General features: G+C 45.7%; 1 protein-coding gene across 3 annotated transcripts in view; it reads left to right on the forward strand.

Annotated features, from left to right (window-relative positions):
* Window positions 1-13,376: 13,376 nt before the first annotated feature.
* The window catches only part of FEZ2 (fasciculation and elongation protein zeta 2), a 59,374-nt gene continuing 49,959 nt past the window's right edge, over window positions 13,377-22,791 (forward strand). Inside the window, exons 1-3 of one of the 3 annotated variants that reach the window (XM_014600017.3) lie at window positions 13,377-13,630; window positions 15,727-15,835; window positions 19,748-19,864. In XM_014600017.3, the coding sequence (XP_014455503.1) occupies window positions 13,416-13,630; window positions 15,727-15,835; window positions 19,748-19,864 (441 nt within the window). In that variant the 5' untranslated portion in view covers window positions 13,377-13,415. Of the gene's footprint in view, window positions 13,631-13,732; window positions 13,838-15,726; window positions 15,836-19,747; window positions 19,865-22,791 lie in introns of those variants that run through there. The other 2 variants (XM_019500605.2, XM_019500607.2) reach the window with 2 other exon arrangements.

Consider the following 22,791-nt stretch of genomic DNA (forward strand, 5'->3'; position numbering starts at 1 on the left):
ATTTTCAGTTCCATAAGAAGAGCCAGAGAGCCTGAGTGTAGTACTGGTGCACATGCTCAGGCCTGCTCTTGAGCTGCTGTGCTTCCTAGTTTGTGGACTTGGGGGAGCATGAAGTGGGTACAAGTGGTTTTATTTCTCCACTATACTCCCCAGTTTACCCTGGGGGCCATATAAACCCAGAACAGTTCTAGATCTTGCTAGAAAAAAACTCCCCTGCCCCCAAGAAGAGAAGGAAATGGCCATAAGACTGCCTTCTGAGGCCCCCTTGCATGGCCTGGTGTGGTATCAGGGGAGGGTATAAGAGGAGACAAGTCAGAACAAAACTGTAGCACTGAGGTATGCCACATAACAAAAGCCGCAGGGCCTCATCTTCAAAAACTTTTAAGGAATTGTATTTCATTATCAAAGTCACTGATTAACATAAAAGTTTACTCCTTGTCCGTATAATGTAATACATCCTGCAGCCATGAACAAGAGCTCCTTTCACAAGGTGCACTTTAGCTGAGTGCTTTGGAAAATGCTGATTTAGTGATACATTTTTCAAAAATTTTTAGACTGTACAATCCTGCTGTTCAAATCTTGACATCATTATCTTAACTCATCATCCTTAAGTTCTTTGTGGTTTCCTCCGTGAATTTTTCAGTGGACACCTCAAAACAAAGCATTTAGTAAATGACTGAAACTACTGTTTAATACATTTATTCGTAAAGTGGATGCATTCAGCCAGTAGCATATAATTAAGTGGTATGTTTCACAAGATGATATATAGCTGTGAAATTTTCAACTCTTGGTCTTTCAACACAAATAGGAAAAAGAAGAAAAAGGGGTGGGGGAACAGAGGATCACACTAACAGTATTCCTCAGGAAGGTTGTTTTTGGGAGGCATCAGTCCAGAATGCTCTGGTTCCAGGAGCCTTATAAAGAACATCTGGACTCCACCATTCTTAGTTATAAAATAAAGCAATGTTAAAAAAAACCTGTAAAGAGCAAACAGCTTCTTACAAGCTTCATTGGAAAATGTTATACTCTTTAAAATAAAATATTACAAGTCCCTATCATTAACAAAAGAATAATACATTAAGGTTGAAAAATATTTCAAAGTTGAAAATGTGACCTTATGAAAGATTGCGTGGTGTAACTTTAGTCAGGGCTCTGTGTGTTCCAAAATTCCATTGCTATCGAATTTGCCAAAGAATTCAGTCCTTGCCACAGAATTTCAGCTGCCATTGAAAAAAAAAATCCTGCCTTTGTGGTTGGAGAAAGAAACTTAGACATGTAAGGGAATGTAACTAATTGAGCAGGGTCTTCCTGGGATTGCAGAGATTAAACCAATAATCTTAAAAGCTGCATTCACCTGAAGGAGGACCCTGTAGAGAAGGTAATTTTATGGCTTTGGAATTAAACATTTTTCCAAGATACCATGGAATATGGTATTTACCCATTTTTCTGCAGCCAGGCACTTCTCTTTATTTCTTCTTTTCCTGCCCTAATGGAGTCTGCCTAGAGTTCTTTCTTGCTCTCCAGCTTTCCCCACAAAGATGAATTAACTGGATTACAGTGCATATTCCCTTCTCTTTGATGTAGCCTGAGCAGGAGGCTAATTTGCTGCCAGAGAGCAAGGGGGAGCCAGAAGAATAAACAGAGTAGCTGATGGGAAAATAGGGAAGCAAGCAAGGTCCAGAGACCTGGAACCAGCTAAAAACTCCATGCTTCCCTGGCACATGTTGGAAGGAGGTTCTGAGCCACCTTGCCTGAATAACAAGACAGAGGCCTGTTGGCACTGGATTCACAACTCACCTGATACCCTGCTCTGGGCAAGCACAACCTTCAGACGGACCACTGCTCTGGTTGATAATAGGTGAATTTTACTGATACACTGATAGGAAATAAGAGCAATGCAGACAAAGCAACCAAAATGATTACAACATACATTACCCAAATTCCCCAGTGCCCAGAACATACACAATGTGAGTGGTATGTCTAGCCGGTACATAAACGCTACCTTTAGGTTCTTTGCTTGCATGTCTGACATCAGCAACCTTGGAAGTGAGGAGCCAATGCCAACTTGCTGTTTTGAAAACTCCTCATTTTGTACTCTTTCTCCTCCAATGACTTCATTTCTGGATATCGCTGATTGGTTTCCTTGGGGCCATCATGCTGTCCACATTCTGTTTTGTCAGCCTAAATCCTATCTTCATAAATCTATCACGTGCACACACCTTAATTTGGTCGTTTCATTTGAAACCAGAAATCCCAAGGGTTTGGGGTTTTTTTGCAAGTGGGCTCTGGAGCCAGGCCTATCTCTGTTATGAAAACAAGGTTTGAATGTTTTTAATTTCCCAGAATGTGCATGTCCATTGGCCTCAGACACCCTGTCTGACTTGAAAGCTGTGAAACAGTGCAACAAACAGGCTTTTAGAAATCAATTAACCCTTGCCATTCCCTTGAACCACTGTTCTAATACAATATCTATTTTACCTACAAGCCAATTCCTAAAAACAAACCTCTAAATATCATTTTCTAGCCCTCAAAGCCAAGATGCAGTACATGAAGCCAGATAGCCTAGAGACCATAGCAAAAATCAACAATAATTGGACAATTCCATGTCACTGAGTATTCCAATGATGCATTCCAATAGTTGCACTTTTTCCTCTATGGTTGTGTAAGTTGACAGTCACTGCCATGAAAACTGATTGCATTGTGCTACACACCTACCCAGGCCTTAATTCTTATCCTTTATGCCTTTAAAAAGTCTCTTATTTTTCAGATGATGTATATTGCAAACTGGAATTTCTTATGCATCCAACATACTGAACTACAACATTTTCAACCATGGCTACATTTCTAAAGTTATGAAATAACAATGACCTTGTAGAAAAGGCAGTTAAGAGGAGACATGTTCACAGCCTTTGAATATCTGAAGGGCTGCCATTAAGAAGAGGTAAAATACCTTTTCTCTGTTGCTGCAGAGACCGGGACAAACCAATGTCTTAAAACTGCAGCAAAGTAGGTTTAGATTGGATATCAGGAAAAACTTCTTCACCATTCCACAGTAAGGCAGTAGAATAGATTGCCAATGGACCTTGTGGGCTCTCCACCATTGAAGGTCCTTAAGAAAAAGTTGGACAAGCATTGGTCAGGGATGGTCTAGAAGTAGCTATGCCTGTGCTCTACTATGGGTAAACGCTCGTGCTTCGGCGCTTTGCTGGTTGCCATATAGGGCCTATAGCTATACATGTCAGGGCGGGGGTTTGGGGGAGTTGGTTTTTTTTCATCTTCCTCAGAAGCATTGGGTGTTGGCTGCAGCCAAGGCTGGAAATTTTGACTGGGACATGCCAGCGTTCCTGCTGAGATTTACTCAAAGGTTCCTAGTTAGAGGATCTTGTCCCTCTGCTCAGGGTCAGACTGATCACCATATTGGAGTCTGGAAGTAATGTTAAGCCATGGTCAGGTTGGTACAGACTTGAGGGAGGAGGGGGGTTGGGGCATCTTGGATCTCTCAAAGATATTTTAACAACCCTCTTAGCAGAACATTGGCTACTGTTGTGCTCCTGCCTTTCCTGTGGCAGGTGAGGATGTTATGCCTTGTGGCTGTGTCAGGCTTAACTGTGCAGTTTTACTGGTAGGTTAGACAATAAATTTGTATAGGATGATTTGGGTAAGGATGATCCTGCCTCTGGCCAGGGGTTGGCCTAAATGACCTCTGAAAGTCCCTTCCAGCCCTACTTCTCTAAGATTCTATGAAGACAACTTTTAAGCAAAGAAGGTCAATTGTTTTAAAGATATGAATGTTTGAAATCAGCTAGTTAAAATTGTAATTGATTTTAAAATTAATTTATAAATTTTAACAGCTTAAAATGAAGGCCATTTCAAACGGTGTGCCATATCAAACTTACCTTTATCTCAAACTTCTAGCTGTCTTAAAACTGAGGCAACTTTAAAATATCCTAAATCCTAGGATATTACAGATGGAAATAGTTTCAAACTTGAGATTGTCTCAAACTTTTAGCCATTCATCTGCAAATGTTCAGTTTTCCATAAATTTCATAGACGTTAGGACTGGAAGAGACCTTGTAAGATCATCAGGTCCAGCCCCCTGCCCCAGGTCAAAGCTGGGGTCAAAGGATCCCAGAAAGATAAGCACACAAATGTTTCTTGAAAGTGTCCAGAGTAGGTGCTTGCACCACCTCTGGGTGGGGGTCTGCTCCAGGCCTTGGGGGCTCAGACAGCAAAGTTTTTCCTTATGTCCAGCTGTCACAGAGCACTGAGGTGCCCTGTGCCTGAAGAGGGGAAAACTGCTAGGGAAGGAGCCCTAGCAGTGACTAAGGAGCACAGCTGTGGGTTGCCGGGGCAACCAGGGAAGGTCAGCTGACTGAAAGGGGCAGGGGCTGGCTCCTATATAAAGCACAGAGAGGAGGCCAGAGGCAGTTCCCTGCCAGCAGCCAGAGGGGCAGGAGTTCCTGGAGTTAAGATGTGAGAAGCAGCCTGACTGCAGATACAGCTTCAGCTGAGTAAAGGGTGGCTGCTCTATGATGTCCGAGTAACATTGTTATAGCCAGGCGACTTATATTTAAGTTGTAGCCAAGAGGCTTGAGTTTGTGTTCTGCTTTGTTGTTTATAACTGGTGGTTTGGGTGAGGCTATTAAGGGTTGGAGGAGGCCTCATAGGGGGCCCACAATAGCGTGGGGACCCCAGCGCCAGTGAGGGCACAGCATACGGGGTGCATAGACCCTAGCCCCAGAGAGGGGCGTTTAAGAAGCCCAAGTTTGGGCACTGGGAGCCCCTGATAGGGGGCCGCATTGTTGGGAGGCCCAAGTTGGGCACCGGAAAGCCCCAGGAGGGGGCAGCATTGTAGAGAAAACCCCAGAGAAGAGGGCACAGAGCGAGAGAGGGCCGGAGGGAGCCCTATCACCAGAAGGAGCGTGCATCAAAGGAAGGAAGGCCCAGGGAGAATAGTAAGGGGCCAAATAGAGAATTGAGACAATGGTGATTACATCGGCGAGGTGTGGACTGCGGTGTAGGGAAGGAAACAGAGCTGCAGATAGCGCCCCCTTAGGGGGAGGGGGCAGTATACGGGCAGCCTCCTACTAATTAAAACTAATTATTCAATTAAGATCAAGGCATGGCAGGCGAGTAGGCGGGCGGTTGCCCCAGAGGCAGGTGTGGAGGCCACATTAAGGGCGGCCCAGAGTGACGACCTGTCACACTAGCCTACAATGTTCTTGCAGGAGTTTGGACCTTGTAATCCCTTGGGGTGAACAGGTGTTCCCCCAGATCCTGATCCACAGCCCTTATGTACTTATAGGCTGCCACCAAGTCACCCCTGAGCCTGCGCTTCTCCAGGCTGAAGGGTCCCATAGCTCACAGCCTCTCTTCATGAGGCCTGTTGTCCTGCCCTCTGATCACGCGCGTGGCTCTCCTTTGGACTCTCTCAAGCTTCTCCCTGTCCTTCCTGAATTGTGGAACCCAGAATTAGATGCAGTACTCAAGTTGCAGCCTCACCAAGACCAAGTACAGCAAGGGCTACTAGCTCAGGGCTACTTTCTCTCAGGAGCTTCTGGGGCCCAGCTAATTGGTGCCTGGGGACACTACCCCTTGTGCCAGCTGGACTGCTGAAGCAGCCCTGAGAGTTCCCTGCACCCTTTACCCACTGCAGCAGTCTGGCGGTGGGGGCTGCTGCCTGGCTGTAACTTGCTGTGCACCTGCCAAACCCGGATGGGGACTGCAGAGCCAGTAGAGACATCTGCCCCTCTGGGCCAGCTGCCAGTGGACTGCAGTTGCAGGGTTGGCCTCTGTGTGACACTACTGCCACTTGTGCCCCCTGCCCGGCCATCTGGGCAGCTATCACCGGGAAGATGTTCTGGGTGTGGTGGCCTGCGTTGAACTGTCAAAGCATGTCCTGGCTCCATTTGGCCAGGAGGTCAGCCACAGCCAAATCCAAGGTGCCAGCTCTGAGCAGGCAGGGTCCTGCCACTGGCCTCCCTGGCAGGAATTCTGGTGTTCCCTATTGGAAAACTGAGAAATCCCTGATTTAAAAAAAAAAAAAAAAATCACTCTCTAAAATACCCTCAAATCCATGTTCCTCCAAAAGTAAAACAAAAGACCACTATAAAGAGAGAGAGAGAGTGAGACAGACAGCGATCAGTTGGACAATGTTGTATTGATAGATCTACAATGTTAAAGCAAGTCTCTTATCATAATAAAGTGAACCCTAAATACAGGTTTCATGAATTCATGAATACATACTTTACTGCCCTCCCACAGGGCGATGGCCCCCACACAAGGGGTTGGGCCCCCACACAAGGGCTGTGGCTCCCCAAAATGGGGTTAAGCCCCCACACAAGGGATTCAACCCCTCCAACAGAGGGTTTAGCCCCCACACAAGGGCTACACTCCCCCAACAGGGAGATCAGCCCCCCCAAAAAAGGGGTTTGTCCCCCACACAAAAGATTTGGCCCCCTAAAAAGGGATTCAGCCCCCCAAAAAGGGTTCAGACCCGCAACAGGGGGATTGGCACTCTCACAAGGGGTATGACCCCCCACCAGGGGGTTCATCCCCCACACAAGGGGTATGGCCCAACATGGGCTACCACCCCCCCTGCAAGGCCCACATGCCCCACCCCAGCCCCCTGATTCCTGCCCCATCTAGCCCCATCTCCCACCAGCTGCTGCAGCCCCCCAATGGCTGCCACACCCAGCCCCACCCCCCAACTTGCACCCCTGGGCCACCAAGGCTACCCCCACAACCCCAGGCACCATCACTTGAAAAAAAACCCCAGGAAAAGAGCAGGAAAAAAATGGGGAAAAAAAGCCTCTGCTTACCTGAGAAGAAAGGTAAGGGGGGGGGCTCCAGGGCCTCCTGGCAGAGCCCCCCCAGGTAGCACAGGACAGTGGGGGAGCAGGAGGGCCTAGGCTGAGGACGCTGGGGCTGTCAGCCTGCCCTGCACTGTGCGGGCAGGGGCCCAGGCAGCCACACAGCAGCTCCAACTGCCAGTAAGTGCGGGGGGGGGGAGGTTGGTTCTTTTTTTTAAGTATGGGGTGGGGGGGCAGGGATGGGGGAGCTTGGGGGAATGGGGCCGGACAGGGCAGGGGTTGGGGGGGCTGGCGGGGGTTGCAGGGGCTGGGGGAGTGGGCAGGGCTGGTGGAGGTCCCCCCCCACAGTCCCTTACCCCTTCCTCCAGCCCCCCCATCCCCGAATCCCTTACTCACCAGCACCAGAGCCCTGGTACTGAAACACGTGGCCTGCCCAGCCATGTGTTTCAGCACTAGGGCGAGGGGCAACCATAGAGATGCTCTGGCAGCCAGAGCATCTCCATGGAGGACCCAACCTCCGGTTGCTTAAGGTCATGGTCAGGGACCATGCCCTGCCCCGCTTTTTTTATACTTCGGGGTTTTTTAGACCCCTGGGTATCAAAGTTTGCAGCGCGGGGAACATATTTTTGTTCCCGCAGATGCCTGTTGCCCCACCTCAAAGGGGATTGAGGCGGGGCAAGAGGCATGTGCACGCTCATGTGGACGTGCCCCTTGGGTGCAATCTATATGGACCAGCTGAATTGTGGGGGTCCAGCATCTCAAGGTGCTCCCTCACAAGATCCATGCCAATGGTGGGTATATATTCATCCTTACCCTGGTCATCCCACATCATGTTGAGCAGGGTGGTTCCTTTGGGCTAGTGAAAAATCGATGCAAAGTACCGTATTTTCAAGCATATATACCATGGGTTATACACGATTTTACAAAAAAAAATGGATGGGTGCGGGCTATACAAGGGTGCGGGCTATGCATGGACTATTTTTCAAAAGGGGGGCAGCAGCATGGTCAGGCTGGGGGGCTGTGGCGGGGCCCGCTGGGCCCGGGCGGGCTGGGCTGCGCTGCCACTGCTGCAGGGGCCAGGGCAGGCCAGCTGCGCTGCCGCAGGGACCAGGGCAGGCCGGGCTTTGCTGCCACCAGTGCATGGGCCGGGCGGGGGGGCATCACTGCCGCCACCTGCCGGGGCATGTTGGGGCCGGGCTGGAGGGCAGCAGCACGGACGGGCTGGGGGGCTGCACCGCCGCTGCCGCGGAGGCCAGGTTGGGCCTGGCTGCGCCGCCGCCGCGGGGGCCGGGCCAGGCTGCGCTGCCACCACCGTGGGGGCCGGGCAGAGGGCGCCACCGTGGCCACCGCCTGCCAGAGCATGTCAGGGCCGGGGCGGGGGGCCACAGCGGGGCCCGGCTGCATCACCACTGCCGGGGGGCCGGGGTGGGCCGGGCTGCGCCACCGCGGGGGCAGGGGCGAGCCGGGCTGCGCCACCGCGGGGGACGTGCGGGCAGGCTGGGGGGTCACATCTCCTCCTCGCCCAGGGGCTGGGGTGGGCCAGGCTGCGCCGCTAGGGCATGTCAGGGCTGGGGAGGGGGGCAGCAGCGCGGGCAGGCTGGGGAGCCATGTCTCCTCCTCGCCCGGGGGTGCAGGGAATACAAGGGTCCGGGCTATGCACGGAAAATTTTGCGAAAATGCAATTTTCCGCGGGTTATGCATGGGTGTGGGTTATATCTGGGTGCGGGCTATATGCATTATATCATTAAGCAGATTGGCTTTTTCCTGGGTGTTGGTAGTCAGCTGCCCCAAATGGTTTAGCAGGGGTCCAATGTTGCCCTTGTTTTTCTTTCGACTCCCCACATGTCTGAAGAACTTTTTATTCTCCGTGATTTGTGTCACCAGTTGGAGTTCAGTTGCAGCCCAGGCTTTCCTAGTTCACTCCCTGCAGGTGTGGACCAGTGCAGAATACTCCTCCTTAGTGGTGTTTCAACTTACTTTCTATAGTTTATCTATAGAAACTAGTGGGACAAACTAAGTTATGTGTACAAAACTTCATATTCTAGTTAGTATATTTAGGGTTATACAAAAAGTCCCAGTGTGTATTACATAGCTTTGTATTATATAGCAATATAATGTAAGCATTATTTAACTCTTGAGTTTGCAATAACACGTTTCCTTCTAGCTGCGGGAACAACAGAATCCATCAGCCCTTTCAGTGGATTGCCTCCAAGCCCTTTCGATCTGAGACCCTATCACTCCCTTTATCAGTGGAAGTTGAAAGCAATGTAGGAAGTTGTCTTATCCAAAAACTGAGATAAATGAAAACGTAGCTGTTAAGAAAAACAGGCAAATCAATCAGTGTTCATTGGAAAGCAGAAGAGCTCAAGGGAACATTAGAGAGCATTACTACAGTTTCATGGGTTAGTACCCAGTTACTTCAAAGTGAGAAGGGGTCTGCCTACATGTACAAGTCCAATCAGTTCTGAGCAGTCTAACAGCAGATGAACAACCTAGCCATCTCTTTCACCTGGCCAGTATATTATTGGAAAAAAGTTCATTTTATCTTGTTCTGAAAGCTGTAATTGCCTGGGAACTGGGTATCATATGCAAAGAGATTTGGAGTTATTCTAAGGAAATTAACCCCAAAATAAGGGTCTGGGCTTCTGCAGGCCTTTAACTGAAGAATTCTAACATGTAGGCCCATGACAAGAGAACGCAGCACATTCACAGAAATGAAGATTCTGTATTATAAATAAAATTTGTATTTTTATATGACGACAACGTATGCTATCCATTCTTGGCCAGTTGCCTGAAATAGTTGTCCTTGGGTAAGTAGTGGATGAAACCAAGGCTATCTGGGTGTAATACTTTCTGAAAAAAATGAATGGTGCTCTAGGGGTGTACCATCCACACAACCCAGGGCTCTACAGATTTAAAACCTTTTCTGTTAGATGCTGGCTCCCTCAGCTTACATAATGACAAAGGGGTTCCCCAACACTCCCAGTTTATGTTTATATTTCATATTTAATCTAGTTAAAAAAAAACAGAGAGCTAAATACCCTTCAGGAGGCACAAAATGTGTTTAGTTTAAAGATGAATCCTTGATTCACTGTACAACCCCTACCTGCAGGAGCATAAATTTGCTCTTCCCATGAAAAGTAGGTGGAGGCTATTGTGGTAGTTGTCTTTTAACTGCACAGTGTATGTTTATATCAAGTTAGCTATTTTGATGAAGATCCTGAGAGAGATAAGGCAGAAATATCTTGTAGTTAGACAAGGTTAATTCTATATCCCCAATTTGGCATTCACCTTGGCTGCACTACATTGAAATAAAAATACAAGGATGTTCCTACTTTAGAATCATAGAAAATTAGGGTTGGAAGGGACCTCAGAAGGTCATTTAGTCCAACCCCCTGCTCAAAGCAGGACCATCCCCAACTACATCATCCCAGCCAAGGCTTTGTCTAGTTGGGTCTCTAAAACCTCCAAGGATGGAGAGAGATTCCACCACCCCTCCAGGTAACCTGTTCCAGTGTTTTACTACTCTCCTAGTGAGAGTTTTTCCTGATCTCTAACCTAAACTGCCCTTGCTGCAACTTGAGACCATTGCTCCTTGTTCTGTCATCTTCCACCACTGAGAACAGTCCTGCTCCATCCTCCTTGGCACCACCCTTCAAGGTAATTGAAGGCTGCTATTAAATCCACTGTTTTCTTTTCTCCAGACTAAATAAAGCTCAGTTCCCTCAGTCTGTCTTCATAAGTCATGTGCCCCAGTCCCCTCACCATTTTCACTGCCCTTTGCTGGACACTGCAATTTGTCCACCTCGTTTCTGTAGTGGGGGGCCCAAAACTGGACACAGTACTCCAGATGAGGCCTCACTAGTACCGAATAGAAGGGAAGAACAGCTTCCCTCAATCTGCTAACAATGCTCCTACTAACACAGCCCAGTATGCCTCTAGCCTTCTTGGCAACAAGGGCACACTGCTAGCTCATATTCAGCTTATTGGCCACTGTAACCCCCAGGTCCTTTTCTGCAAAGCTGCTGCTTAGCCTGTCAGCTTCCAGCCTGTATCAGTGCATGGGACTGTTCCATCCTAAGTGCAGAACTTTGCACTTGTAAGAAACCTCACAAATTGAACCTCATGACTTTTCTTTTCATAGTTGTTTGGGGCTGGAAGGGACCTTACAGATCATCAGGGCCAGCCCCCCTGCACTTGGACAGGAAAGACTGCTGGAATCAGATGACCCCAGCAAGATGGCCATCAACACGCTTTTGGTCCAATCCTTCCATTAATCTGGGTCTCTCTCAATCCTAGCCCTTCCCTCTGCTATATCTAGTACTCTTCCCAGCTTGGTATCACCTGCAAACTTGTTGAGGATGCACTCTCATCTTCCAGGTCATTGATGAAAATATTAAACAAAACTGGCCCCAGGACTGACCCCTGGGGCACTCCACTTGATACTGGCTGCCAACTAGGCATCGACCCATTGACTACTAAACTCTTGAGCCTGATGATCCAGCCAGTTTTCTATTCACCTTACAGTCCATTCATCCAACCTGGATTTCCTTAGCTTGCTTGAGAGAATGCTGTGGGAGACCGTATCAAAAGCCTTGCTAAAATCAAGGTATATCATGTCTACTGGTCTCCCTGCATCCACAGAGCCAGGTCATCTCATCATAGAAGGCAATCACGTTGGTCTTGCTGACTCAATGACTTGCCCTTGGTGAATCCATGCAGACTGTTCCAAATCACCTTCTTCTCCTTCAAATGCTTGGAAATGGATTCTTCCAGGACCTGCTCCATGATTTTTCTAGGGACTCAGGTGAGGCTGACCAGTCTGTAATCCCCTGCTCTCCTTCTTCCCTTTCTTAAAGATGGGCACTATATTTACCCTTTTCCAATCATTCAGTGCCTCTCAATTGCCATGAATTTTCAATGGTGACAACCAGCACTCTGCAATCACATTGACCAACTCCCTCAGCACCTGTAGTTGCATCACATCTGGCCACATGCATTTGTACACATCCAGCTTTTCTAAATAGCTATTCTTTCACCACTGTTAGCTGCTCACCGTTTCCCCGAACTGTGCTTCCTGGTGTCGTACTCTGGGATCTGACCTTGCCTGTGAAGACTGAGGTGACAAAGACATTGAGTACTTCAGCCTCTTCTGCATCATCTGTCACTAAACTGCCTCCCCTATTTAGTAAAGGAGCCACTCTTTCCCTGATCTTCCTTTTGTTACTGATGTACTTATAGAAACCCTTCTTATTACCCTTCACTTCTCCTGCTAGCTGAAACTTCAATTATATTTTGGCCTTCCTGATTTCATCCCTGCATGCTGGAGCAATACTTGTATACTCCTCCCTAGCTGTCCAAATAAACCTGGCTAAGGTGTCAGCTTCCACAACATCTGGAGGCAATGAGTTCCACACTTTAATTACATGCTGCGTAAAAGAGAACCCCTTTTTGTTTTAAATTTACAACCTACTCATCTAATTGGGACCAGAGAACAAGTGATAAATCCCCATTTCCTTTCTCTTTGCCATTTAGTATTTTGTAAGCCCTCATAATTTCCCCTTCAAGTGTCATTTCTAAACGGAATAAGCCCAGCCTCTCGAGTCCCTCTTCATGTGAAAGCCCCTCCATACTGCTAATTATCCTCACTGCCCTTCTCTGGAGTTCTCTGTCCTTTTTGGGGCATGGGAACGAGAACCAAGTGCAGTATTTCATGTGTGAATGCACCATGGATGTATAAAGGGACACGATAATACTTCTTATTGTGTTCACAATTCCTTTAATAATCTCTAACACTGTTTGTCTTTTTGCCAGCTTCTGAGCACCGAGCCAATGCTAGCAGCAAACCTTCCACAGGGACTCCCATATCTCTTTCTTGGGTGGTCAGCTGATGCAGGGCCCATCACCTATCACCTGCTCTGATCTGGTCAAGGGCCCAGGCAGGGCATGATCTCTCCACTGCCATGGCAAATGGATGCCATGCTGTCTTGCATACAGCCCAGCCCAGCCTCCGGCTTCTTTACTACTCATTCCATCCTGGTAGAGCACGCACCATCTGCAGAGACTTCCTCAGCCTGGCAAAGGGGTTTTAAACCAAAAGCTTGCTTTAAAAAAAAAAAAAAAAAAAAAAAAAAAAGTTTCCCAACTATTCAAGCTGGCCTAATAAAAGATACCAGGATTCACCCAAAGCACCTCGTCTGCCTATGCTGGAGACTGGGCACTCAAGCGCAGGTGAAACAGGGCAAAGGGCTCCTGCTTGGCTACATATGGCCTGCTCAGAGGCAGCCTTAGGGAAAATGACACCCTGGCCTAACTTGTATTTTGATGCCCCCTCCTCCCCACGTCAGCTCTACTGCTGCAAGCAGAGAAAGGGGTGTAGTCAGGCAAGAAGACCCGCACAAACAGCCTGGCTCCTCCTGCCCGGCACCACAGCTGTGATCGCAGGCTCCCTCAAGAGCGAGTGAGGAACCTGCTCGACTTTGCCCCGCCCCCGCCCCCGCCGCAGTTAACAAACGTTGCGGCCGTTCCCCCGGCCCCGCCCCCGCGTTCTTCTCCTCCCCCCGCGCCGGGGCGGGGCGTGCAGGCAGGCGGCTCGGGGCGGCTATGGCGGCGGCGGCGCAATCGCGGGACGCCGGGGACTGGCAGGACTTCTCCGGCTTCCAGGCGCCCGCGGGCAGCGGCCCCGAGCCGGCCGGGGGCGGGCCCGGCGACCTGGCGGCCCGGCTGTCCCTTTGCTTCGAGCCGCCGGCTCGGGGCAGCGGCAGCGCCGACAGCCACCCCCAGCCGCTGAGCGAACCCAGCGCCCTGCGCCACGACGAGTGAGTGCGCGTGCGCGGCCGGGTCTCCCCACCCCCGGCGCGTTTGGTTCCTTTCGCCTGGGCTGAGCTGGGGCGGGAGGAGCTCGGGCGCCCCCATGCTGGGGGGAGCTGGGCAGAGGAGCTGTCCCAGGGGCTGCTTACCTGCGCTTCACCCCCGGGTGCAGGGGCAGGCCGCAGGGGGGCTTCTCTGGAAAGAGCCTGAGCCAGGTAAGACCCCTTGCTCAAGGCACCTCTCTCCCTTCCCCCTCCCTCCCCTTGCCTGCCTGCTGCTGTCTCCAGGTATGGGGAGGCTCAGCTCAGGGCTGCCATGGCGGGCAGGCTCATCCTTGCATCCCGCTGCCCCCCCACAGCTTTCCCTGCCAACCCAGGAGTGGGCACAGAGTGGGCGAAACCTACCTGCTGTTGCCGCTGTCTCTCACTGAGAGGGGTGGAGCAGCTCTGGAGCCTCCCTGCTGTGTCGGGAGATCGTTGCCTGCTTGTGGGACTCAATAAAAGTGTCTGAACGCTGCTCCTTCAGCACAGTCTGCCCGCCTGGGTAGAGCGGTGAGGCTGGGAGCCAGGGTACCACCACCCCATCACTTGTCTTGCACCCACCTTTACAAAATCCTGGTTCCCCACTACCTAGATGTGGGAGCTTTACTCCACAGTAGGGTGGTGCACTGCAGGCCCAGTCCTCCTGGCCAGTAGGTGAAGTCATTTGGGTACTTGTTCAGTGCAACATGTGTCCACACCCTAGATGGGCAGTGGGGGAAACAAACCCATAATGAATGTGTATCAGCTTCTGACTTCTTAAGGCTTGGCCAGAGTGCCACAACTGCAGATGCTTCCTCAGCCTGACAAAGGGTATTTGTACCCGAAACCTTGCTAAGAAAATTTTTTTTCCAACCATTTGAGCTGGTCTAATAAAAGATACCTGATGTACCCAAAGCACCTTGTCTGTCACTGAGGTGCAGGCATTTGTTTTGTTTGAAAATTATCTTAATGTATTATATTTTCCAAAAGAGAATGTGTCTTTTCTTAAGGGAGAAATATTTTCTTAAGCTCCAAACAGCTTCTTTAATATTTATTTAACTTATTTCAAAAACTCAAATCTCTACCTTTCGGGTGAAACTAAATAGGGAAAGTTTTAGGCAGAAAGCAGTAAGTATGTTTAAAGTTGTGGCAAATTAGTTTGTAACTGTACTTTGTAAATTTTGTTCCCACAACATAATATTCACTTCTCTCCAGTGCTTTTCATTGTTGAATCATAACATTGTTTTAAATCGCACAGTCTTCACCTAGGGCTTTTCTGTACTGCCAAAAGGTTGCAATGTTTTTATTACCCAGGGTGGTAATTAACCTGTCTGAACTACACCAAGATATACACAGTGAGGACAAAGCACTCAAGTATTTTTATTTCATGGTAATCTCACCCATCTACAGGCATCTGAAATTCAATCTCCAAGTTTCACATAGAGTCCCATCACCCTAGGTATGGATGTTTTGGTGTTTTTTTTCTGCTTTTATATCTCTGCATTTTTCACACATGTAAGTTACCCTAGGGTAAAAATGAAAGTTTTAGCTCTGAAGACAAATCCTGTGAACAAAAATGATTTTTGTCTCGAGTGTTCATAGTCAGCATTTGCTAATTTCTGCTTTGCAGGTTCTGGCAGCAAGGCAAATTGGAGTAAAATAGAGGGGGAATGAAAAAGGTAAAAGAGCCATCATTGGTAAAATTCAGCCAGACAAAGGGAGAACTTGCCTACCCCGCAAACAGCTTTTGATTATGGCTATGTAACTAGTGATGCAGGCTGCATAGTTCTTTCTTTTATCTCCCCCTCTCTTTGTTTTTTCAAAATTTTCCTGATGTACACACATTAGCAAATTACTTGTCTCTTTGGAGCCAAGAAAGATGTATAAACAAAGCTGAACTTGAAGATTTTATTTCTTTAACTTTAAAACACAAAAATAATCGGTCATAATATTTTTTGGGATATGCGGAGGCAGGGAATATACTTATTGACAGAGACATCAACAAAAGATATTCTTTTTATCTTAGTATCAGTTGTTTTTCATTTTGATGTCTGCAAATTTGTTATTTCATTCTTTATATATAGGATTTGGAATGCTTTGACTGATAATTATGGTAATGTCATGCCAGTTGACTGGAAATCCTCCCACACCAGAACTTTGCATTTGCCAACACTAAATCTTGCAGAAAAAGGGGTAAGTTCTGACTGGCTAACATCTTTTTAGCAACAAAACAGAAGAGGTTGTAATTTGTATTAAAAATGTTGGTTTTCTGAAACCCTTATAATATTTTTATTTTTCATGCTTACACTGTCATTAGCAGTAAGTTATATTTCTGCTTCCCATCTTCAGAACTTTGTCAGTAAGCTGACAAGCCAACAAATGGACCAATTTGCATAAGAAAAGGAGCATGGGAAAAAGCAGTATTAAACTGTGAAAGTGGTTTTGTTTCACTTAAAATCATTTTTCTCTGTTGTGTATTGAGTGCTATCTGAATCCTTTTGGAAGCATTCCTATGCTTTGGTAAATTTAGCATGAACTTTTTCCCACCAACGTCTGATTCTCCAGCCAGATGGGTACAAGCAAAACTGCACTTGTGGATCCAATTGTAGGATCCAAGTCCAAATATGTTGTAGTCAGTTCTTTATGAAGCAGAGAATGTGGATCCAATTGTAGGATCCAAGTCCAAATATGTTGTAGTCAGTTCTTTATGAAGCAAAGAATTCAGCAACATTTTGCTCTTATTATTCGACAAATAAAATAGTTGCTTTGGAGAAAAATGTAAAGAGCAGGGGGGAAAATTAGCTAAAGAACATAAAGAAGCCTAAATGTGCCCCTTGTTCTATAGCAGTGCTTCACAACCTTTTTAGACTCAGGGTACCCCTTGGAAAATGTGAGCTCACAGCTTTTGTTGCTTTTTGGAAATGGAAAAATAATAATTCATTTCTGTTGCAAAGGACTCTGAAAGACCACAGCTGGTTAGAATGTTTTTGACATTCCCATTTGCAATCTCTGCGTTTATCTTGTGAATCGTATAAGTGCTTGCATACCTAACAGTATAGTGCTGCATCCTTGGAAAGATCTCCTAGCGCTCCAGGGTACTGTGGTACCCAGGTTAAGAATCATTGCTTGATAGTCTACTGAAATTAAAAAAATACAGCTGAGGAAGAAAACTAGGACAAGTTCTGCAGGTATTCTGACTCCAAGAAACTGGACTCTGAGCCAGCGTTCTTCATGTAAAACCCATGAGAAAAGGAGGACAATTTTGAGCTCTGTCATGCTTTTGATTAAATGAGGTAAAAGTGAATCCACTCCACAGGAAGCAAATGGGGGGAAGAGTCGGGATAAAAAAGATAAAACCAAAAGAAACATTTATAGGGTTTCAGGGGTAAAGTGGCAATATCAGGCAGCACTGCCTGGCAGCTGTCTCTTATGTTTGGCTTCTGTTATGTGTATTTATTTATTTGGACTTATTTATCATGGTTTATTTTGAGAATTCATTGAGCTGCTCTGAATGGTTTTATAATTACATCTTTGCAGTCAAAATATAAATGTGTGTGTCAGTGTCTTTATTGCAGGAGATGCAGACTTTATGAAAGGGACTCTTTTGCTTGGATGATTCCTGCCTTGGAGTATGTCTTTTGTCATGGGGAAGGGACTTGAAGGTGGGATGTTGAGAGAGAGAATGGTCACCTGACCCTAGTTTCCTGAGATCCCCTCTCTCTAGAACAAAAGAAGGGGAAGCTGACCTGTTCTTTGAGAAACTAAAATCCCTAATCCATTATCAGAAGGATGCCTGATATCATCTTAAATAAGATGAAAAGCATCCCAAGACTCCAAGGTGAAGTTTCTTGTAATAGACTGCTAGGAATTTCATAGTAGTGTCTCTTCAATTAAACCTGTGTTGAGGAAGAAAGAAGGGTAGAAACATCTTCCTTCCACCCTGGCTTTTCATGTGTGGTACTGTGCAAGTAAGCAGAAATCAGCTATTCCTTGCTATACGTGTTTGGTGATTGAGTCTTCACTGCCTAAATCTGTATCCATAGAGTTCCAGAGCTGAGTGTTTCTGGACTGAGAAATATATTAAGATGTGACTGGGTAGTAGCTGAAAAAATATACAGCACTGATGCACCGGCATGCACAAGTACTGGTCTTGTGGTTTGGTGTTTAAGAAAAGTTATGCCTTCTCCAGGAGATGCAGCAGCCATTTAAAATTTTGCCATCAGAAGTTAAGATTACATGATTTCAGATTAAGGTGGTCTATTGTATGACAAAAATAGTTGCATCCAGAATTGATGCCCTCAGCGTTGCAGTACAGTATACAAGATAAGTCTGAGGATCTTTCACATCCAAACAACACCTTTTGGGGGCAATTGGAAGCTAATTTTATAAAGAGGACATAAGACATTTGCCTGTTAAGCCTATTCTCCAAAGCTCAGCAGTATCAGTGTTCTGAATAATGGCAGGTACCTTCCTGTATGCCTGTGAGCACAAAGTAGATCAGTATTTAGGAGTTGCCCATATCCTCAAAATGGGGATATTCTGTGTGGGTCTGAAGTTCTAAGTCTTGCACCTTTAAAGCCTATTAAGTTTGCTTATTTGGAGTGGAAAGAGGTTGAGCACATGCCTTCTCTAAAAGGCAAAATGGACTTGATTTAGTAGATGCCAGGGCTCCTTCACAAATTCCATAAATTCTGGAAGGACTGGAGATACTCAGTGCCTTACAGAATTAATCTCTAAATTGCATTGTAACTGTTGAATTGGACGGGGAATCATTTTGTTCTTAAATGTGAATTTGTTTTATTATATACTTATGGCCTGATTTGAATTTCAAAAGAACAGAAATTCTTTTGCTGCCTGACAGAAAGTTGGGACAGTGATTCTCCTTTTTCAGTGACAGTTGGCAGGGTTCTTGAGAAGATTGTATACTTGTATCCACCTGTCACAAGTATGTTGAGAATTGCACTGAACAGCAGAGGGGTTTGGGCACATGTTTATCACAAGATACTTCACAGATGATAGATTTTACAAAAGCAGTTGAAGCTAATTTTGGAAGGATTTGACAAAATACATTCTGACAGTAACATTGCAGACGTGGCAAAAATCTAAATTGATCTAAAGTGTAAAAAGTACCCTGACATTGCACATTCAGTGATGGTAGATCTTTTTTTTTGTACCCAGCATGACAAATGCTGAATGCCCAGAGTTTGAACAAGTGGCTATAAATGACATGTTGAATTCAAAATTTTCACAATTTGTTTAAAAGACCTGTGTTGCTGAATTGCCAACTGAGCCTTACGTACATTTGGCACATTCAGGTTCATTTGACTGAAACATCTTAATACGATGCTAAAAAAGCAAATCATTTCGAAGTATATCAGTATTTTAAGGCAAAATTGTAGGCCTAACAGATTGGTAGCTAGGGGAATCAGAGGATTTGATTATTGCGGGTTTTTTGTTTTACTTACTGAGTTGCAAGCTATTCAAAGAATGTGTTTTTATGTATTTGAGGGATAAATGTTTACATAATTATTTTCATGATATATATGGTATATTTTCATTTAATAAAACGTACAGGGTGTGTTTCCAGGAAAAAAATGGTTTTGTTTTTGGGAAATGTATTCGTAATTGTTGCTTACATCAAAATTCTGATGTCTTTCAATATATAAATATCACTGATCTTACAACAATGTTATTTTATAACAGATTTTAGTTTTATCAGATTTGTATAGCTTTCTTGTTCATTACTTTGATGTCTTCCATTTGAAAGAGTAGAGAACAATTACAAATGATGGACTTAACACTGCCTTTTCTACAAATGTTTGTATGGCATTCAGTGGGTGGCATGTGAGTGGCTTCATTGCTAAGTTATGTACTTTTTAGCATGTTGACAAAACAAAAATGTGGATGCTTATGTTTTTGTCAAAAGTAAACCTTGATTATTTTGATAAAATGTGTTTCCTTTGTAATTTCATTTTAATTGTTATTGAGGTTTATTGGGTTTTAAGTGCTTAAAAGCAAGAATCTAATTCAGGTTCCATTATTTATTATTAGAGACTTTTTATAATTTAATTTCAGCCCTCATCCCCTTTTTCTTTGTGGTTTTAGGTAAACGATGGTTTGAACCTTGACTTGTCAGATGATGAAGAACTGAGAGAGCAGTTAGATATGCACTCTATCATAGTGTCCTGCATCAATGACGAGCCGCTCTTCACAGCAGAACAGGTAAAGTATCCAGTGTTACTACTATGTGTTAGCTCTTAATGACATACCTTTTCGTTTAATGGACGCTGAAAAAATTTGGATAGAAACTGATTGAATGCTTTATAGTTACATAGGCAGACAAGGTTCCTTGAGTGAATCTGGTATCTTTTATTAGACCAACCCAAATAGTTGGAAAATAATTATTAAGCAAGCTTTCGGGTTCAAAAACCCTTCGTCAGGCTAAGGAAGTTTCAGCAGTTGGTGTGTGCTCTTCCTGGATGGAATGAAAAGTAAAGAAGCCAGCGGCTGGGCTGGTATGTATACAAGACAGGTAGTCAGTGAAAATGTAGATTGAGGAGTCGATGGGTGAGACACAGGCTGGAGAGGCGGGGGGAAGGGAGAGAAGGGGGATGAAAGTGGAGAGATACCTGGGGAGTCAGATGTCAGGCAGGTTATAATATGTCATAAATCCAATGTCTATATTTAGTCCATGATTTTTTAGTATCGAGGAGGTTGATGAAGTAGAGTTCATAGGCTAGTCTCTGAGAAGTGTTTTGTAAGTTTCCTTTGAGGATCAGGACTGAGAGATTGGAGAGAGAGTGGTTTTCTTGTGAGAAACGTGCCCCCACAGGTAATTGGGTATTTCTGCCTTTGATAGATTTCCGGTGTGCATTCATTCTGGTGCGCAGTTGTTGTTTGGTCTCTCCCACGTATTTTCCATCAGGGCATTTGGTGCTTTGGATGAGGTATATTACATTTCTGGAGGTGCAGCTGTAAGATCCAGGGATGCTGATGGCTCTGTTGTGGGCTGTAGTAATAGTGGGGGTGGTGGAGATGTGTTGGCAGGTTTTGCATTTCTTGTCATGGCACGGTCTGGATCCCTTTGGTGTGTTCTGGGCTTGAGGAAGTTTGCTTCTGATGGTGAGGTTAGCGAGGTTCGTTGCTTGTTTGAAGGCTAGGATGGGTGGCTCTGGGAAGATCTTTTTAAGAATAGGGTCTCTTTCTAGTATGGGTTGCAATTGTTTGAGGATTTTCTGTACAGGTTCAAGGGAGGGATGATATGTCATAACCAGCGGTGTGCGATTTGTGGGGGGTTTTCTTCTGTACTGCAGCAGTTCTTCACGTGGTATCCAGGTGGCTCTTTCAAATGTGCAATCTATCTCTGGAGGAGTGTCCTTGTTGGGTAAAAGCCTTTTTAAGATTGGTGAGGTGGCGATCCCGGGTGTTCTCTTCAGTGCAAATTCGGTGGTATCTGAGGACTTGGCTGTATATCACAGCCTTTTTGGTGTGTTTAGGGTGATTGCTGGTTCTGTGGAAATATGTATGTTGGTCTGTGGGTTTCTTGTATAACGTGGTCTGTATTTTATCATTCTGGATACTGATCATCATGTCTACTCCAGCACCAACATCTCCTTTTTATTCTAGAAAAAGTTGGATGGAGGGATGGTGATTGTTGAATTTCTGATGGAACTCAATCAGAGATTGTAGGTTTTCAGTCCAAATGATGAAGATGTCATCGATATGTCTTAAGTATAGCAAGGGTTTGATGGTGCAGTTCTTGAGGAAGTCTTCTTCCAGGTGGCTAATAAAAAGGTTGGCATGCTGTGCAGCCATTTTAGTGCCCATAGCTGTTCCCATCATCTGGAGGAAGTGTTGATTATTAAAAGTGAAATTGTTGTGTGTGAGGATGAAGTGTATAAGGTCAGTAATATCTTTGGGTCTGTATTCTGGGTTGTAATCTTGTTCCTGTAGATATGTAAGGCAGGCTTGGATGCCATCCTGGTGTGGGATGTTGGTTATAGGCTGGTTACGTCCATGGTGGCTAGGAGTGTGTTGCTGGGAAGGTGGTCTATGTTTTTAAGTTTCTGTAGAAAGTCTGTAGTGTCTTGTACAAAACTTGCTCTGTGGGTGACAAGCGGTTTTAGGATTGATTCGACGAAACCTGATATTTTCTCAGTTAGGGTCCCATGGTTGGATATGATAGGTCTGCCAGGGTTCCCTTGTTTGTGGATTTTAGGGAGCGTGTAAAAAGTCCCCAGGTTAGGTAGTGGGGGAATCAAGGTATATAGTTTTTCTTGTAGTCTTGATGGAAATGATTTGATGGTATTGTTGAGTTTTTTGGTGAAAAGGGGAGTAGGATCTTCTTGTAGTTCTTTGTAGTAGGTGGTGTCAGAGAGCTGTCTGTTGGCTTCCTTTATGTGGTCTTCACGGTTTAAGATGACTATGGCTCCTCCTTTTTCTGCTGGTTTTATTACTATTTGGTGGTTAGATCTTAGAGATTCTATGGCCTTTTTCTCTGGTAGAGAGAGGTTGTTGTGGTGGCGTGTGTTGCTGATTATTTCATTGTTCATTCTTTCCCTGAAGCAGTCAATGTAGCAGTCAAGGTTAGGGTTTTGTCCACTGTGAGGTGTCCGATCTGATGTTTTTGGGGGCTTTTTGGCATTGATCCTTTCCTGAATGTTGTCAGAGGATGAGTTGTTGTTGGGAGTGGGTTCAGTTTGGTCGTGGAAATATTCCTTGAGGCGGAGGCATCGGAAGAATTCTTCTAGTTCTCCACATTGAAGTATTTTATTAGGGTATTTTTCTGGACAGAAATTTAGGCCTTTAGAAAGGACAGATTTTTCAGTTTTGGTAAGCATGTGTGTAGAGAGATTGATAATATTTGCGGGTTGGTTGCTGCTTTCAGTTTTATCAAGTCTGAGGCTGGAGTGTTGTAAGGTGTTGGTGTTGTTCCTCTGATGGTTGTTTTGTGGCTGGGGAGCTTGTCCTTGGAGTAATTTGTTCTATTTCTTCTTTTTATATAGGATGAATGTTGTAGAAAGTTTTTCATAGTCTCTTTGTATCCATTGTATATTGTTAGGGAAGATGATTGGATTTCTGTCTTTTAAGTTGTAGTATGTGGTGATTTCCTTCCTGAGTTGGTCTCTTCTAGAGTAGAGTAGGTGAAG

This window comes from Alligator mississippiensis, chromosome 1 (assembly GCF_030867095.1).
Source record: "Alligator mississippiensis isolate rAllMis1 chromosome 1, rAllMis1, whole genome shotgun sequence".
In the NCBI taxonomy this organism is placed as follows: Eukaryota; Metazoa; Chordata; order Crocodylia; family Alligatoridae; genus Alligator; species Alligator mississippiensis.